The 14122-nt window shown below is 42.0% G+C and overlaps 1 protein-coding gene and 1 long non-coding RNA gene across 2 annotated transcripts in view; one reads left to right on the top strand and one right to left on the bottom strand.

Annotated features, from left to right (window-relative positions):
• Window positions 1–2430: 2430 nt before the first annotated feature.
• Window positions 2431–2694, bottom strand: LOC134291982 (uncharacterized). The gene is made up of 2 exons (XR_009999397.1): window positions 2609–2694; window positions 2431–2539 (listed from the first exon to the last, which is right to left on the bottom strand). It is a non-coding gene; the product is annotated as an uncharacterized LOC134291982 (long non-coding RNA).
• Window positions 2695–6729: 4035 nt separating this feature from the next.
• The window catches only part of LOC109404008 (uncharacterized), a 107237-nt gene continuing 99844 nt past the window's right edge, over window positions 6730–14122 (top strand). The window contains exon 1 of the mRNA XM_019676873.3: window positions 6730–7714. Coding sequence (XP_019532418.2) covers window positions 7508–7714 — 207 coding nt within the window. The 5' untranslated portion in view covers window positions 6730–7507. The remainder of the gene's footprint in view (window positions 7715–14122) is intronic.

Below are 14122 nucleotides of genomic sequence, written 5' to 3'. Positions count from 1 at the left end.
TTTGTTCCACAAATTTTGGCTCTGGGGGGGGTTTTAACCCTAAAACCCCCCCCCCCCGTGGCTACGCCAGTGGAACAGTCGAATGAATTTTTCGTTCATTTTACGTCAATTGATGGCTTGTTGACACTGTCAGGCGTTGCAGTTATCGGATTTTCGTTCGCTAAGTGAAACGTAAACATGTTGCAGTTATCGAACGTCTACTGTACTAGATTTGTAGTAATGAGCTGAATTTTAGTATGGTGAGAAGGTCAATTCTCCGTTTCTGCAATGAAATGGTGCAAAAAGTGTGGGTATTATGATTCCTTGCCTAATTTGATGCTGTTTGAGCAAAACTTTGGATAACTATGTTGTTTATGTTGCAAGAAATGGAGAAAACAACAACACTGTTGTCCAAAGTTTTGCTCAAACAGCATCAAATTAGCCAAGGAATCATAATACCCACGCTTTTGCACCATTTCATTGCAGAAACGAAGAATTGACCTTCTCACCATACTAAAATTCAGCTCATTACTACAAAACTAGTACTTCACCGATCTGTTCTATTGTTTTGCAGGATTCCGGAACTTGAAGTCATCGATAGAAACCTGATCTGGTCTGACTGTGCGACTGCGAGGCGTCCCGCTTAAGGGTGTAGTGAAGGATTCGGCCTGCGGCAGGCGGAAATTGGATGCTCCTTGCAATGAAAAATCCGCTGCCACCACAGTAATCGCCAATTAATCTACCAATCCCCGTAGGTACTACCAAGCCAAAATGAAGCGTTGAATTTTTTGAATAATAAAAACTGATGAACTCATAACTGCTTTTTTATTTTTAAACGGTTCAAATATAGCCGAACTATAATATCATAAGCTTACAATACCATGAAAGACCATACATCAATGGGGCACGTTCGATGTAGTACTAGATTTGTAGTAATGAGCTGAATTTTAGTATGGTGAGAAGGTCAGCTCTCAGTTTCTGCAATGAAATGGTACAAAAAGCGTGGGTATTATGATTCCTTGCCTAATTTGATGCTGTTTGAGCAAAACTTTGGATAACTATGTTGTTTATGTTGCAAGAAATGGAGAAAACAACAACACTATTGCCCAGAGTTTTGCTCAAACAGCATCAAATTAGGCAAGGAATTATAATACCCACGCTTTTTGCACCATTTCATTGCAGAAACGGAGAATTCACCTTCTCACCATACTAAAATTCAGCTCATTACTTCAAATCTAGTACTTCACCGATCTGTCCTACACTCAGAAAAAAATCTAAACTAAATAGTATAAATCCCACTCTAAATCCATTTCGCCTGGTTGACCCTAGGCTTGGTTTATATGCGGGCTATACTGACCTTGTATAACTTTGAAATAAACGAATTCAAGTATAAGTTGAAAATATTGGAGCTAGTTTAACCAGAATTTATCAAAGATTCGTTTAAATTGTTTGTTGTTTTTTTTTTTTCATTAGAAAAATAAAATCAATCATTAAGAATAAATGAACAAGGCAAAACTTTATTGGGTTAGATTTAGATCTTCTTCTTCTTCTTCTTGGCGTAACGTCCTCATTGGGACAAAGCCTGCTTCTCAGCTTAGTGTTCTATGAGCACTTCCACAGTTATTAACTGAGAGCTTCCTCTGCCAATGACCATTTTGCATGCGTATATCGTGTGGCAGGCACGAAGATACTCTATGCCGAAGGAAGTCAAGGAAATTTGCTTTACGAAAAGATCCTGGACCGACCGGGAATCGAACCCGTCACCCTCAGCATGGTCATGCTGAATACCCGTGCGTTTACCGCCTCGGCTATATGGGCCCTACAAATATTAAATCTGCTCGGCAATCTCTCGCGCCCGGTTGAAGTTAGACTGATTTCTCATCACCGACACGTTACTCTGCCCGTTCTCGTTACGCTGCTTCTATTTGCACCAACACCCGGCAGCGGTTGCATCACCTACTCGCGGCCGGATCGATTCTTGATGATTCAGGTGGTGGCCTTCCACCGCTGTTGCCGTCGCTACGGAATTCATCACCGGAACGGTACCCTCCTTCGCGGCATTCTCCATGTCCACCGCCACCGTAATCTCGGTGCTCCCAGTGATATCCGGAACTGCACAGCTCTTGTCCTGAGAATAGAACAAAGCATGCTTAGTTTCGTCCCAGACTACTGGTGGTATTGTATTTACACACTTACCTGACATTTGAATGCTCTGCTTTGTTAAGAAACTGTTATTTATATTGTCGGGCCGCCACCAAACCGGACTTCGCACAATCAAGTCGCGACGCGACCCAACTCGCGACGTTTTTTAATCATGTCAAAAGTAGTGCGCATCCTTCCTGTTGTTGTCAGCAACACAGCGCACTAGATGCGAAACAGTTGCGACACTTGTGGACCAAGAAAATGGCAATTTTTGATTGAATGTCGGTCTTGATTACAACCGGATAGACAATAATTGCTTCCGTTGACGCCCGATAATTTCTCCGTAAAATGAATATGAAAATGGGAACGATCCCGCAAAAAAAGACCGTTGCACTTTTTTCGGTTTGAGCACGATCGACTAAACATTGAGTAAAATAATCTCGCGTTATACAAGCTCAGTTTAACATAATATGTTTAATTTGATTACTTCTTAAACTGAGCCTTGTGTAAATCAAAAGAATCATAAAAATGATTAAAATTTAATCTTTTTGTGTTTTGTTATGATTCTGAGTGTATAATAACCCATACAGTGTTCGTTTTTCTTCTAGATTTATTGTTGAACTGTTCTCTTACCATTTGTTATACAGTGAATTGTCTGAAAAACTGGATAATATATTGACCATATCCTTTGATCCTTTACTGTTTTGCGAAAAATTTGTTCGGGAAAATGAGCGATTTTTTATGGTAACCTATCTTAACCGCCTATTCCACATACTGTTATTTGGCGGATTACCGTTTGCCAAACAGGCAAATCTGTACATGGAATGGTTAGCTTACTGTTATCCCCGATAGTCTGAGAAATAGTTAAATGACAATTGGGTTTTTAAAATAAGAAAAATGTATCGATTTTTTGATTTTATACGAAAGAGCACCTTTTTCTAAGCCACTATGATTTTTTCAGATTTTTAGAACTTTATGTTGGTGCCTAAAATCAATTTCAAAGATTTTTTTTGAAATCACCTTTTGACAGCTGGGTAACTGTTTGACAGGTCCACCCAGTACAAAATGCGACGAGGGGTGATTCGACAAATCGCTCCCATACAAACTTCAAATTGATTTTTGAATAGGTTCCCCAGGCACCAAAATTCATGAAAATTTGGATTTCGTCTCAGCCGAGGTCTCAGCTTCGCATGCAGATTCAGAATATGGAATTATCTCAACACCGCTAAAGAAGCCAATTGCTTATGGTCATATACAGTATGAGAAACAATGCATTTACAGTTTGTGATTATACGGGTGAGCACCTTGTAATGCATATTATGCCTCTCAAGAAAAATCAGAATATGGCGATTATCTGCCTCTGGCTTCTGATATTATGCGTTGCGCGAAAATTTTTGAGCGCGAGTGCTCGTATACCTCCACCAGCACGGTAAATCGTGTTGGTGTTTTCGGCGCAGTATTCTTTGGCCCATTCGCGCACTTATTGTAAAAGACACCATAACGATTAAACGTACGAGCGGAGGTCTATTAGCGATTTTGCACCATTTTCGCTCTCTATTTTCTTGCAACGGATAATATAAGCGTGACAGTCACTAATCATAACAGCGTCACCAGATTTAAAAGTATATAATTCCATTATACACGCTCGCGTCAGAATACCCATTTCTTCATTTCTATCTCTGAAAACTTGAAAATGGGTATTTTTAAATGGGGCCTCTTGAAGAGCGACAGAGATAGCAATGAAAAAATGGGTATTCTGACGCGGGCGTGTATAGGGTTTGACAGCAAGAACACTCATTCCACTGAGCCATTCTTGCCGTTCTTCACAAATATGCCTGGTTTACATGGGTCAACTGAAACGAGCATTTCATTTGCCAACTTCTTAAATATATTCATTCGAAACGAATGATGTGTTTAGACTCAGCAAACGACTCGAACGGCCACTTGCATGCTCTTGAATGCATTTCAGTTGAAGCAAGTGTTTACATTGATCAATTCGCGCGGTGCGTACACTGAAAAAAGGGACATGGTAACGGTGACCAAATCGAGGGTGAAATTAAAACATATTTACTACTTGATTTTCGTAGACCATAACTTATATTTGAAACTACCATGTGAAGGGTCCAATTTACCATGTCGTTCTTTATTTACATTTCATGGTAATGTCGAATATGATTCCATAGTTCGTTTTACTATGTGTGTGACAAGTGGCATAGTACGTTTGACCATCGCAATACGGTTTAAATTACTATGCACATGGTTAAATAAATAGTCTGTAGTGTCACCTCTTTATATTTACGTTTGAAAAAAAAACAACTCAGAAAGATAAACAGAATGATTTTATTATTTTTTGATTAAAAAAGACTTATTGCAAACATAACAAAAACGTGAATGAATATTTTTCGGGGGGTGTCGAGACAAAGTTTCCTTAATCATCTTGAGCTTGGTTTTTCAGTGAGCCAATCTGCGGAACCTTGAAAGTTTCCGCTCCAGCAATAGTTTCCAGACTCGGTAATGTTTCTGGAGGACGCCTGTTGGGAGTGGGCGATGCTGTCCGGGAGCTTCTGATAGAGCGGATGCGATGTTGATAGTCCTCTAAGAAGTGAAACAACGATGATTGATGCAATCCTGGATAGGGCCGGGTCGAGGAATGTAAGCACGTCTAAAATTCAAGGGGAGGGCTAGTTCAACTTGGAGGGCCTGCTGCTTCTGGGGTTCGGGTTTCTCAAACGGTTGTCGACGCTGTGATCCGTAAAATGCTATAGTTGAGGTAAAGGAGACCTGAAAGTATGGTTCGGGCGGCTCAGAATAAGGCTGGGGAGTATCTCCAGTCAATAATTACCTCTTGCTGTTGCCAACGTTCGATCGCGAGACACGATTCCATATTTCCCCGTACAAGCGGCCTTCACTATTTTTCAGCACTTCCACGATCTGCACCAGTGGCTAAGTTTTCGGGATTCGTTGACGGCCGAGAATTTGATCCGCAATCATCCAGCTGCAGTCACTTCCGCACACAATTATTTAAATAAAAACTGCAACTATCCGCTGTTCCGGGGGGTTCAGCTTAAAATGAATCTTGATTCCGGAAAACGGTTCCCGAAATGAAATTTATTAAGATGGCGAACACGAACTAAACAATTCAAATAACATCCATATATTTGCAACAACTATGATGTTTAGTAAGCTCACAAATGTTGAATGTTTGGGCTAACATTTTTTGAGTCAATATTACTATGTGTGCTCTCCGAATTGTAAACATCGTATGGTACTGCTGAATATGTATATTATGTTACATGTTACAGTTACCACGCAGCATGGTAATTTTTATTGATTCGTGGTAGGTGTAAAGTAATATTTGGTTGTGTTTACGATATTTAGGCATGGTGAAATTAAGCACAAGCCGTGGTTTGCATTACTATACTTTTTTTCTCAGTGTAAGCAAACTGAATTGAAATCAGCTCATCTGACAGATAACTTGAATTCAACTCACATGAATCGCGGGTTCAGACGGGGCAAGTGAGATGATTACATTTGACTTGAACGGAAAAGTTCAACATGTTCAACTTTCGTTCAAGTCAAGTCAGTTGCTCAAGTGAGATGAACGGTGGTGTTTACACGTTCAATTCGCATTCCATTGGGCGTTTTCAACTGACTGGAATCAAGTCACTTGCACCGTCTAAACCAGGCAATAAATACATTCAAAAACATCTGTCACTTGGCGAAACCCACGTGCTTTTGTTTTTGGCGGGAACACTTTTTCTTTAGTTTTGCTTTGCGACTGTCATGCGGCGGTATGCCTTGCGAGCGTACGTCCGCCGCAGGACTCTAACTCTAATAAAGCGCGACAATATGTAAGTGCACAGAAGACACCGACACGATTCAATGCAAAATCGCAGTTTTATTCACGTTCCCGCACTTAAACTAACTGCGAAAGGAGTCCAGTGGGGTGGGAAATGCGCAATAAAACCGTTCCTGTCCTCCATGGACTGCAGTTCCCAGGTTCAAATTAGCAGGGGTACACGGTGTCGACTTTTAACCAGCTAGATTGATCAAGCACCCTTCTGTGCTAAGCTGTCAAAGAAACGTCAAACCAGGCCCCTGACACGGCCTATATCAATGCATTGGAATCATGGTAGACAGGATGTCCTGGGCGCTAATAAATAGCGCCCACTGTCAAATGCGAAAACATCAACATTTTTTTGTTTAACGTTTATTTTGGTTTGTTGATCAGTTTTTGGAGTCATTTTTTCCACCTGTTATTTATGATCACAAAACACTTCAAACTCGCTTTAATATTAATGTACGGTAAGAGGAGCACCCGATTAGTTGAATAAAGCAACCCAACAAACACGCATTGTAAATGTGATTTCGTGTGTGACTCACAACATCAAACAAAAGCTGCGTTTGTTGATTACACGCTCGTTTCAATTTGCATGAATATGAGTATAAGGCAGTAAGATGTTGGCTACGATATATTTCATTGATGCCAGGGGCCTGCGTCAAACCATCAGCTGGGGGAGCTTTTCCATCGCAAAAGATGTCACGCACACCACTACATCCGTCCAAAACAACAGGACGCAAGCCTCTTGCTTCTTTCAGTCACCAGCTTCACTTCAGTAGTTCAGCCCGTGGTTCAGTGTTCAGTGAGCAGCGAGCTGGTTTTTCGCGTCGAGTAGTGGGTCCATTATTCTAATCCTCCCAGATTCCGGTTGTGCCGCCGCGTACGGGTCCTCCGCATAAAGTGTGAAACCTACTAGGTACCTAGCTACCCTGGTGGTGTGCCTGTTTTCCTCGATTCCGGTGGTGTTGATATTTTCCAATTATCGCGACCGGTTTTCCGTTTTCCATTTTGTCGAATCGGAAATAAGAGACGTTCGGTCGATTTTCGTTTTCGGAACAGTAGTGCTGTGGCTGTATTTTGTGGGATCGTACGGCCGGCCATTGTACAATATTTGATTCACCCGATAGTGGGATAAATAAATAGAAGCGATAAAAATATCCGAACGGAGAAGAAAGAAAAGGTGTCCAAAGAAGAAATTACGGTGGAAGCTCTTTTGAAGAAGTGTGGAAAGTAGTGCAGCAGAGTGTAGCCTCCGGCAGAGTTTTGTTGTATACACACATCAACGCATACAGCAGCTATCATCGACAGACGAAGATTGACCGCTAGAGGAGCAGGATTTAGCAAACATTAGTGCTAGATTTTTTTGGAGCTGCGCTAATAGAAATTTTACAGCTGGTGCTACTGATCGGTCGGATTTCAGAAGTACCGCAAAGGGATTACGTCGTGTGTCGGATGTCCGGTTGTGTTATTTGGTTCTGCTGGCTCTAAGTGTCCCCATATAGTGTTCTCGAATACGGTTCCGAGGAGCACCGAAAAGCGAAGAAAATGTCCGTCAGCTGCAAATGTATGAATATCGTAGTGAAGCTGGACCAGCCGTCAGCGGGGTCGGATTTGTCGGGACGGAGATTCGATCTGGAAGCTGTACTAAAGAAGCAACAACAGGACCGAGTCGCGGCGGCGGCAGCGGCCACAACAAAAACGACGACGACGACGACGACACCCAGTGACGACCATTTTCTATTTTTCAAAGAGGTGAGTGCTCCTCCTCGGAGTTCTTTTTTTTTTTATTTACTAGAGCTATTTTTTGCTTCCATCCATTGACTGAGCTGCCGCCGTTCCGCTGTGGCTTATTCGGTGGGATCGGAAATGTTCACCCCGAGTCGAGAGTGGTGTGTTGTTTATTCATTCTTAGCTTTAGCAAAATGTCCGCGGCTGGGTTTGTGGATGTTCAACTCGAAAACATCCAAGAAATCTTGGAGCTTCACCCCCATCCGATTCTCATACTCTCTGGCCGGCATTTCGAGTGTCGGATTATTTTCCCTGGGTGTTCCACATTTCTGGACATGTTTGTAACTGAACGCATAAGAACATGGTAAATCAAGGAAGAAGCAACAAGATTGTGCAAGTAAAATCTCAAGTTTTTTTTTCACTCAAGTCGAATATGGAATAAGTACAACATTGAAGGAATAATATATGGCAACAAAGGAACGAAAACCCTCACATTCACATCCACTTGCAAGATCAATGCGCAGTGATGCCAGAAGAATACTCCTCGTCGAAGCAAGGCAATGTGCAAAATTTGATTTAATGTTTCAAAATAAACGCATCTTTGATATGCATCGCAAAAATAAATATCCTGGAAAACTGGAGAATGCTGTGCGGTAATTGCAAGAGAGATATTCTTGAGATATTCCTGGAGATACGTCAAGAAATCATTCCCGAAGTGATTTATAAAGAACTCCTGAAGAATCTCTGAAGGGTCACCGGAAAAAAATCTGAAAGAATCCCTGAAGGAAGGTTTCTATAAATCTCTAGAGAAGTTTACGATCTCACCCGTGGAGGAATATCTGAGAAACTTCTAGAAGAATCTATTGAGAATTTTCTGGAGGAATTCTTGAAAAAACGCCTGAAAGAATCCTTGGAGGTATTCTTGAAAAGAACCCTAACAGAACTCCAAAAAAAATATTCAGATTTTACCATGACAGCACTGGTCTTAAATGAGTTTTAGAAAATAATATCCTTAGAAGAAACGTGCGACGTTGTGAATTTTTATCTAGAGGAATCCTTTATAAATTTCCTGGTAAACGTCCTCAAGGATTCTCTCTAAAATTTATAGCATAATTCTTATAAGGATAGTTTTTATTCAAACCACTGATTTACATACGTTTAAACCTTTCACACAAAATAGATGTAAATTGTACTTAAGTACAGGAAACAAATGATTCTGTATTGACGATTTTTGATGACTAGAAGTCACGCTGATTACGCCGCCGAGGAATTCCCGAGGAACTCCAGGAGAGAGAATTCCAGAGGAACTCCTGGAACAATTTCCAAAGAACTCCTGGAAGAATTGCAGAGCAACCCCTGGAGCAATTCCCAAGGAACTCCTGGAGCAATTCTCGAGGAACTCCTAGAGGAATTTCCGAGGAACTCGTGGAAGAGTTCGCGAGGAAATCCATGAGGAACTCTCGAGGAAATCCTGAAAGAATTCTCGAGAAACTGCTAGAGAAATATCCATAGAACTTCATGAGGAATTCTCGGGGAGTCCTGGAGAAATTCCCGATGAACTCCTGGAGGAAGTCCCGAGGAACAGCTGGAAAAATTCCCGAGGAACTCCAGGAGGAATTTCTGAGGAGTTACTCGTGGAGAAATTCCCAAGGAACGCGTGGAAGAATTCCTGAGGAAATGCTGTAAGAATTTCCGAAGAATTCCTGGAGGAATTCCCGAGGAGCTCGTGGAGCAATTCCCGATGAAATCTTGGAGGAATTCCCGGGGAACTTCTGGAGTAATTCCCGAGGAACTCTTAAAGCAATTCCTGAGAAACTGCTGGAACAATTCCCGAAAAACTCCTGAAGCAATTCCAAAGACACTCCTAGAGATATTTCCGAGGAATACTCGAGGAACTTCTGCAGAAATTCCTGAGAAACTCCGGGAGGAATTCTCGACGAATTTCTGGAGAAATTCTTGATGAACTCCTGGAGAAATTCTTGAGGAATTTAGGAAGAAGTTTTCGTGTAACTTCCAGAGGATTTTTTTGGAAAAATCTGGAAGAATTCTTAAGGAAATCTTGGAGGGGTTTTGCATAAATACTGGTAGGAATTTTCGGAATTACTATGAAGTTTTTTAAAGATAAATCTTGTATAAATTTGAAGGAAAATTTTGTACGGATTCAACCACAAATGAAGGAATTACTGGTGATCTTCAAAAGGAATTGTTATGGATCTCCTTGAAGTATTGCTGGGGAATCCATGGAGGAATTCCAATTCATCGGGATCATCTGAATGAATTTCCGTGAATTTGCTGAAGGATTTCATGAAGAACTGCTGAAGGGATTTCCAGGGCACGAGAAATTTTAGGGGAATTGCTGGAGAAAATTCACGGGTACCTTCTGGAAGGGATTTCCGATAAACTCCTGAATGAATTTCTTGGGTATTGCCGAGAGGATTTCCTGATGCACTTCTGAAGAAATCGTCGGTGAAATCCTGGTAGAATTCCAGGATAAATCCTGAATGAATTCATGCGGAACTCCTCGGAGAATTGCTAGAGAAATCCCGAAGGGATGTCCATAAAAATGCTAAATAAACTCCCGGAGGAATTTCCAGATATTCCTGGAGAGAATGTCCGGTGCAAATATGGAGGGATTACCAGGTCTTGGAGGGAGTCTCACATTATTGCTGGAGAAGTTCTTGCTGAAATCTTGGAGAGATTCCCGTAAAATTCCTGGAGAACACCTGGAGGGATTCCAGCGGAGTTCCTGGAGAAAATCAACTGTGCGTGCAATCAACCAAGATGTGCTAAAATGACCGTTTTAAATTTTATATGTGGTAAACAGCATATTGACGAACAATTAAATTTCATAGTAAATAGCATAATTTTACTTTAGAAATGTGTTCACAAAGGGAAGTGTCAGTTCGTATTGAAATGTTGCAGAATATTTTGATAATGAAAATTATTCCGTTTATATCAATTGAAAATTGCGGACAGTGTTGACAAAAACGGAACCAACCTGTAGCACCATTTCTGAGTCACAAGTATTTTCAATAAAAACTTGGAAGTTAACGAGGATTTGTGGGTACTCAGTCCTGAATGATCGTCCTTTTTGCTCAGTCTGAGCTTCAAGTTAATCGTTCCCTTAAGATACCGGACCATACACTTCAACCAAAGACCAATCTTGCTGAGTGGGAGCGGCTATCTTTCGGCTCATTATGGCGATTGCTGCAGCAATGTCAGGTCGAGTATTTACTGCGATGTACAAAAGTTGTCCTACTAGCTTCTGGTACTGCCTGTTGTCTGGGAGAGGGATCTGCTTGTCATCATTCTTACCATAACCGGGATCTAACGGAATGTTGGACGATTTCGCATCATCTAGCCCGGCGGATTTCACAACTTCACTGATGTATTTTTGTTGACAAAGGTAGAAGTCTCCTGCTTCATCTCGCTCCTCTTCAATTCCCAGGTACCACTGGATGTCACCGAGACTGCTGATTTCAAAATTCTTCCTCAAGGCCAGCTCCAGGGGTTTGATAATTTGCTCATCTTCGCTTGCTACAACTAGATCATCGACGTAGACCAGTATGTAACACAATTTTCCGGTAACTTCTTTCTTGTATAATCACGGATCCGACTCACATTTACGAAATCCAGCTTCCTCTAGCACTTCATGCAATCGTTGGTTCCACGAACGTGCAGCCTGCTTCAAAACATATATGCTTTTCTTTAGTCGGCAAACCTTGTTCTAAATACCTGCTACAGCATATCCAGGCGGCTGCCTCATAAATATCTCCTCTTCAAGGTTGCCGTACAAAAACGCCGTCTTCACATCGTACTGCTTGACCACCATTCGTTTCTTGGCCGCTACAGACATCAGAGTACGGAAGGTTGCTTGGCGGACTACGGGAGCAAACACTTCGTCATAGTCGGCTCCATATCGCTGGCTAAAACCTTGAGCTACTAACCTTGTGCCGGATTACCTCGCCGTTCTTGTCGCGCTCACCTTGAACACCCATCTGCAGCCGATAGCACGCCTTCCTCTGCGCAGGTCAACCAGGTCCCATGTTTCGTTGCAGTCCATCGAATTGAGTTCATCTGCCATTGCTTTTCTCCACTGGATGCTTTCCGGACAGGATATTGCCTCCTTGACAGTCTTCGACTCCTCCTGAATCAATGGACCAGCTATGCACACGTACCTTTCCGGTGGTTTTCCTTGATTGATTCTTTCGGATCGTCGGGTTACAGGCTCGTCTTTTCCTACGTCATCCGGTGTCCCTTCGTTATTTTCAGGATCACCCCACTCGTCATCATCATCGGATTCTCCAGCATTCAGATCGATAACTTCATCATCCTGTCGAACGTCCTCAACACGCACGCTTGGTGAAGGAATCACAAGCTCTTCCAAGTCTACACCATCCGTTGGTAGGCAACTGTCCAGGAGCTTGACATCGCGACTCACCGTGATTTTTCCGCTTCTTGGATCCACTAGCCGGTATGCCTTGGAGACTTCACTATATCCAACAAACTTGAGCTTCATTGCTTTGCTGTCCAGCTTTCCACGTTTCTCGTTTGGAACATGGCAGTATGCATCCACTCCAAATCGTTGAATGTGTCCTAAATTCGGTTTCTTGCCAAACCATCGCTCATATGGTGTACCAAAGATCAAGCGAGAAGATAGACGATTCTGCAGGTAATTTGCTCTTACGATGGCTTCTCCCCAGAAACGATGATCCATCTTGGCATCTATCAGCATACATCGGGCCATTTCCACCAAGTGCCTATTTTTTCTTTCCGCAACACCATTTTGTTGAGGGGTGTATGGAGCAGTAAACTGGCCAAGAATCCCGTTCCGCTTCAAAAATAACCTGACACGCTTGCCAGCGTACTTACCTCCATTATCAGAACGAATTACTTACGGTTTCTTGTCGAACTGTGTTTTCGCCATCTCTACGTATTCTTCCTGTTTCTCCAGGGCTTCTGATTTGTTCCGCAGGATGTAGACTACCGTGTATCTGCTGTAGTCATCGAGGACGTTGTAGTATCAACGGCATCGTCATAATCACTTGGAGTGTCAATGGATGGCGAGCATCCATGAAATTTGGTCGCAACCAAATCGGTAAAGAGTTGACAGTAGGTTCCTGAAACGCAAGGTCTGCGAAGTAACATTCTAGTGTTCAAAAAAAGATGTAGCGATGGTCAGATAAAGATTCTTTATCTGACACGTGCCAATTGGTCAACTCATGACTAATTCTGCAAGAGCAAAGCGTTATACCTAACATTTCCCCTCTAGCAGATACCATGATGATAGAGCGATTGCCTATGTTAACTGTTAAGTAAGCCAAACCTGTACTGTTTAAGCAATCCATCAAACTGGAGCCTTTTAAGTTAATGTCTGATGATATGGTGAGCATTAGCATTACTGCCAACAAATAGCGGAAGGCCTTTTGAAGTGCAGTATGCCATGACTTTTTTGAAAGCATCCGTAAGGGGGTGGTTCATCATGCGGCAAACAAAACGAACAATATCCAGCAATTCCAACAGAAACATCAATTGTGACAGCACATACATCTCTGGTGGTTAGTTCAGAGACGAGTGTAGCAACGTTTGCGTTGTCGACAAGCACACAGGTTCGAGGCATGACACGTGAATTTGCCATTTCATTTTTATTGAAAGTAGCAAATATTGGGTTTACAAGGTTTCCTAGATAGAAATTCCCCTTACGAAGGTAAGGTTCTTGGACTGAGACCACTTTGGCTGTACAATTTTGCATAAGTCTGCAAAGATTGATCGTTGCTGTTCTTTTATGTTGAAGATTGATCTGAGCTATCCGTACCGTAGCCACTACCCAAACTAGGCAAGATTAAACTCATTACAATCACAGTACAACAAAGAACAGCAGCAATAAAACCAGATCGGTATCAATTGAAAAACGCCAAAGGCGAGGATACACAGAATACACTGTATAAATCGCATAATGCGAAACCATAACACCATGAATTAGGGGTCAACTGACTAGTGGACTCTTACCACTGGAACAGGCGGTCCATAGTGCTATTGTTAGCCAGTTCAACTAACCGCTACCGACACCACACAGCTATCAGAGTACTTAACACTACATTCGCAATGGTAATTGTAGCATAAAAAAGCCTTGGGCAATGTACACTTTTCGTATTCTACCTGTATGCTATTATTAAAAATTACTGCAGTACGCAACATCACTTGTTTCTATAAGCTTCTCATAATAATTCACATCAATATTATGAAACGTAGAATATTATTTTACGTCTCAGTTGCCTTACGGCGACTATCGCACAAAACGCAATTCCTCGGGTCCCAGAACGGGAACGCGTCACCGGTTGACCTTACCATGACTGCTGATTAAAATTTCATAACGATTCCTTTGCGGCGCGGATGGCAGCACTGGCCTTATATTCTAAAATTGCTCTCTCG

The sequence above is a fragment of the Aedes albopictus genome, chromosome 3 (assembly GCF_035046485.1).
Source record: "Aedes albopictus strain Foshan chromosome 3, AalbF5, whole genome shotgun sequence".
NCBI classification, from domain to species: domain Eukaryota; kingdom Metazoa; phylum Arthropoda; class Insecta; order Diptera; family Culicidae; genus Aedes; species Aedes albopictus.
The sequence above is the reverse complement of the archived record's forward strand: the minus strand, read 5'-3'. Positions and strand labels throughout refer to the sequence as shown.